Raw genomic sequence first — 4,773 nt, 5'->3', positions numbered from 1 at the left:
ATCTCCTTTTTTTGTCTGTTGTAATGTTTATTTTGCAGTAAAAAGATTGAATTGATTGTACAGTAGCTAAGAATTACCTAAATAACCGCACTCCAGTTTCTCCACTTTATCGGTATAAATACCTCAAAGGGAATGGACAGATAGTGATAATAGCTAACATTTATTGATCGCTTATTATGTGCTAGGCACTGTCTTAAGCATTGAGTATACCAGGAATCTTCAAAAAGTTCATGGAAAGATTCATATTGTCTTTTACTACCATTTTTCACGGACTTTTTGAAGTACTGTCATGTATAATGTGTGTATATGAACTAATTGAATCCTCACAATGGCCTACCATATCCTAGCATGGGACAGGTTCATTCATGAAGAGTAATCTGCCTTACACCACCCATTTGCTAGGTGGCAGAGTGAACTCGCAGATTTTTAACTGCGAGTTATAAGCCATATTCTATTCATATTAGGCTTTTAATCAATATCATAGATTGAACCACTGTGCTTCCTGCATATATAATAATTTAGTTTTAAGGCATGTCTAAGAAATTTTTTTTTTTTTTCCTTTTTGTCTTTTTTTGTGACCGGCAACGGATCGCAACCCTCAGTGTCACGCCCGTACTGGACCGGGACTGGCAACGGGATCGCAACCCTCGGTGTTGCACCCGCACCTCGCTCAGCCAGTGAGCGGCCGGTCTGTATGTGGGATCCAAACCCTCGGCGGGAGCGTCGCTGCTCTCCCAAGCGGCACACTGTAGCAGTGTGCCACCGGGCCAGCCCTAAGAAATTCTTTTTGAAATGATTCCTGAAAATTCTATATAAAACTAAAGATTTAAAATGTCAAAAATAAGGGCCAGCCTGTGGCTCACTCAGGAGAGTGCGGTGATGAAAATACCAAGGCCATGGGTTCGGATCCTATATAGGGATGGCCGGTTGGCTCACTGGGTGAGCGTGGTGCTAAGAACACCAAGCCAAGGGTTGAGATCCCTTTATCGGTCACCTTTAAAAAAAAAAAAAAAAAGTCAAAAATAAGCATATCATTTGCAAAAGTATCTGCCATAAGAACTTTGTTATTATTTCTGGATAGGTAGTACTTGCACATGGTACAAAACCCAGAAGGGAATTCAGTGAAAAGACTTCTACTCCTGCCCACCCCAGACCCCTAATTATTCTATTTCCTCCTTTCTCACAGGCAGTTATGTTAACAACTGCGAAGGGCTGTTTTAAATATCTTTTTCTTAACACTTGATGCAAAGAACTAAGACCAATTAATTAGAAGCTTATTGTGCCATTGTGTTTTATATTTTTGTACTTTATCTACAAGTGTCCAAACCACCTGTGTCTCTGAAGGTAGTAAGCAGGTTCTGTGGATGGTATTTCCTGGTGAGGGTAATGAGGCTGTAGCCTTCGGCTGTTTGATGTGGTTCCTGGAAACTCCACCATTCTGCCTTGCCCAGGGCTTAGATCAGGCAGGGTCTTTGGACTTTTATCCAGTTGTTGTATAACTTTTATTCCTGATGAGAAGGAACCATTACTGGAACATAGTAGGTGCTCAATAAATGCTGAATTGAACAACTTCTGCAAGTCATGCCAAGCTCAGGGATATAGGGCTGGAAAATGTACTTTGGAGTATCTAAATGAGGTAACTGGTGGGGCCAGGGGAGGAATATTCAAGTTAAGCAAACCACCACAAAACTCTCATATAAGACTCTGGGTAGGAAGAGATTGGAAAGGACCTGCTGGATCCTCTAGTTTAGTAACCAGATAGTCTCAGATGGGGCTGAGAGGCAGGGAAGACTTCTGTTGAAATGTTGGCAAACAGGCCGGCCCGGTGGCGCACTGCTACAGTGCGCTGCTTGGGAAGTGCAGCGGCGCTCCCGCCGAGGGTTTGGATCCCACATACAGACCGGTTCCCGCTCACTGGCTGAGCGAGGGGCGGGGGCAGCACCGAGGGTTGCAATCCCGTGGCTGGTCCCGGTCCGGTGCGGGCGCTACACTGAGGGTTGCGATCCGTTGCCGGTCACGAAAAAAGACAAAAAGGAAAAAAAAAAAAAAAGAAATGTTGGCAAACAGTTGAAATAAGAACCTTGCCTTTTTATGGTTCTTTATTTTTTCAGATTGATTTTCAGCATAATTTAATTTGATCCTTGTGATAACCCTGTCATTATAACGTTAGATTGAGTCTCTAATCAGAGCTGTTTGTGTTTTCTTGCTGGCACTAGGGAATGTGTTATCAAGTGTCACTGATTACTTTAGTACCACAACATAACTGGTGATGTTATATTACTGGTGCACATTGATTCTTTTCTATATTCCTGAAAATTCTATATAAAACTAAGGATTTAAAGTGTCAAAAATAAGCATGTCATTTGCAAAAGTATTTGCTATAAAAATCTTTATAATCACCCCCTCCATTTGCTTGAATGCTGCCTTGGCATCTTTGAAGATAAATTTCTTCTCTTACACTTTTCAGAAATTCTCCATTTAACTTTAATGTGTGTTTGTTTATGAAAAGAGTTTCTGCATTAGGTTTTTTTAAATTGAAATTTATTTATTCTTACAGGCAATTTGAAAATTGCAAAGAGAGTTTTTAAGGCCACTTCAGACTTGCAAAGATTGTGTGTGATCTGAAGAACTCCAGGCTGAGGTGACTGGAAAAGACACACTGTTGGAGGAATAAAAATGACTTCCCATTATGTGATTGCCATGTTTGCCCTGATGAGCTCCTGTTTAGCTACTGCAGGTAAGTTGCATAATATAAATTGAATGTTTGTTGTATTCTTTTGTGTATATTTTTCCTCAGTCTCTCCAGTTTAGGAGAATTTAGGCCATGTGACATTCATGCAAAACTTGAATATTTATGTTTCTTAGGGAAGTAAACTATTTGATTACTATACAGGTGTATGTTTGCTGATGTTATATTTTACTGGCTGTTGGTAGGCATTCTAATGTCAGTGACGCAGATACCTAACTAACCTGTGTTGAGGCAGGTGGAGAACAAATATGTAATGATTACTCCCACTTAATTTTGTTACATGCATAGATTATATTTACATTCTTGACCTTAAATAAAATTTGAAGAAGGATTTAAAAAAAAAAAATAGACCTTTTAGATAGAGGTGGTAGTCCTGGCATGGGTTGCTCGGGAGGTATTTAATTTTGCCTATTTCAGGTATTTTAATATGTAACTTCTTAAAAAGTTCAGAAATAATTGTGCTTCCTGGAGCCCATCAGAGTATGAGGTTGGAGATGAGAAGAAGCAGATAACTTGGTCAGAATGCTGTTGCTTAAGTAAGTGTATTAGACCTCCCACGCCAAAAACACCTTAGTGTTCGCTGTCAAGGTTACTTAGTAAATTTGGAAGCTTAATTTGCTCTATTTTGTTATAATTTGCTTTGTGACTGTTCTATAATGAGCTACATAACACTAATTTGTTGGACCAGTTCTGGAAACTGGCGGGTTTCAGCCAGAAAAGCATTGACTTAAAAAATGATTAGCCTCGTGGTTTTGGCCATTGAATTGCACATATGGATGAGAGTGATAATAATTACCATTTATTGCACTACAGCCAGGCACTGGCTAAACAATTGTAGAATATATAAATGAATAAAGGATATTCTTATTCAATGAGCTCATTTAATCAGAACTCTGAGTTAGGTATAATTATTTTATTTATTTAATTATGTTTATAATTAAAATAATAATTTTATTTGTTTAATTATTTTATTTATTTAATTATTTTTGTTGTTGTTTTTGGCAGCTGGTCGGTTTGGGGATCTTAACCTGTGACCTTGGTGTTAAAGGCTGCACTCTAACCAACTGAGCTAACTGGCCAACCCTTATTTTTATCATTTTATAGATGATGAAATAAGATATGCAGAGATTAGGTAACTTGCACAATGTCATGAGGCTCGGATGTGGAGGAGCCAGATTTTACATCTATATTCTTAATCTCTGTATTATACTGAAGAAACCAGACCACCATTAAAGATCTAGGAGAATCAGAACAGAGGTCATATTGAGACACAGACTAAGTAAAAACCAGCTGACAGAGATTGGTTTATGAGATTGAAAAGCAGAATGTCTCATTGCAAATATCTTGAAAGAAAGTTGTTAGGTTTTTTTGTTTTTTGTTTTTTTTGAATGCCAGTGTGTGAATTTGAACTGCCCATTCTCTCTGTGTTACTGTCTGTCAGCAGTTTCATTTTTTCTCATTATTGAAGAGTTATTTGCCTTTTAGCCTGTGCATTTAAAACAGATCTTAATTAAAATCTCACTGAAAAGTAGTAGCAAAAAAATAAAAAAGACAGTAAGAGAAACGGCTTGAGAAATGGAAAATTTGCTCTTTTGATGACAAGATGTATAATGATACCTGGTGGGTTTGAGGCAGAGCTTCTGCTTTCACTGATGCCTGGGTCGGACGGAAAAACACGACTGAAGGAGGTACTTCATGGGAAAGCAGTGAGTTTAATGGCTCTGTGCAGCCTGGATGTTTTTGATAGCAAATCAGTTTTGCTTAAGACCCATCTCCCTTCTTTTAAGCCATTGGGAAATTATTTTTCTTTTTGAGTTGTAGACACACTCAAAGCTTTCTGTGTGAATCATACGATTATAGATTTTATAACAGCATGAGGTAACTGATAAATAGCACAGAGGTGGGGATGCCTTTTTTTTTTAAGATAACTGGTAAGAGGATCTTAACCCTTGGCTTGGTGTTGTCAGCACCACACTCTCCCGAGTGAGCTAACCGGCCATCCCTATATGGGATCCGAACCCCTA

General features: G+C 38.7%; 1 protein-coding gene across 1 annotated transcript in view; it reads left to right on the top strand.

The window, feature by feature from the left end:
• Positions 1–4,773, top strand: part of TGFBR3 (transforming growth factor, beta receptor III) — a 213,384-nt gene that overhangs the window by 22,114 nt on the left and 186,497 nt on the right. Inside the window, exon 2 of the mRNA XM_008581287.1 lies at positions 2,558–2,737. Coding sequence (XP_008579509.1) covers positions 2,677–2,737 — 61 coding nt within the window. The 5' untranslated portion in view covers positions 2,558–2,676. The remainder of the gene's footprint in view (positions 1–2,557; positions 2,738–4,773) is intronic.

Source organism: Galeopterus variegatus, unplaced genomic scaffold (genome assembly GCF_000696425.1).
Source record: "Galeopterus variegatus unplaced genomic scaffold, G_variegatus-3.0.2 Scaffold2316, whole genome shotgun sequence".
In the NCBI taxonomy this organism is placed as follows: Eukaryota; Metazoa; Chordata; class Mammalia; order Dermoptera; family Cynocephalidae; genus Galeopterus; species Galeopterus variegatus.
Note: the sequence above shows the minus strand (reverse complement) of the source record. Positions and strands in the feature narration are given on the sequence as shown.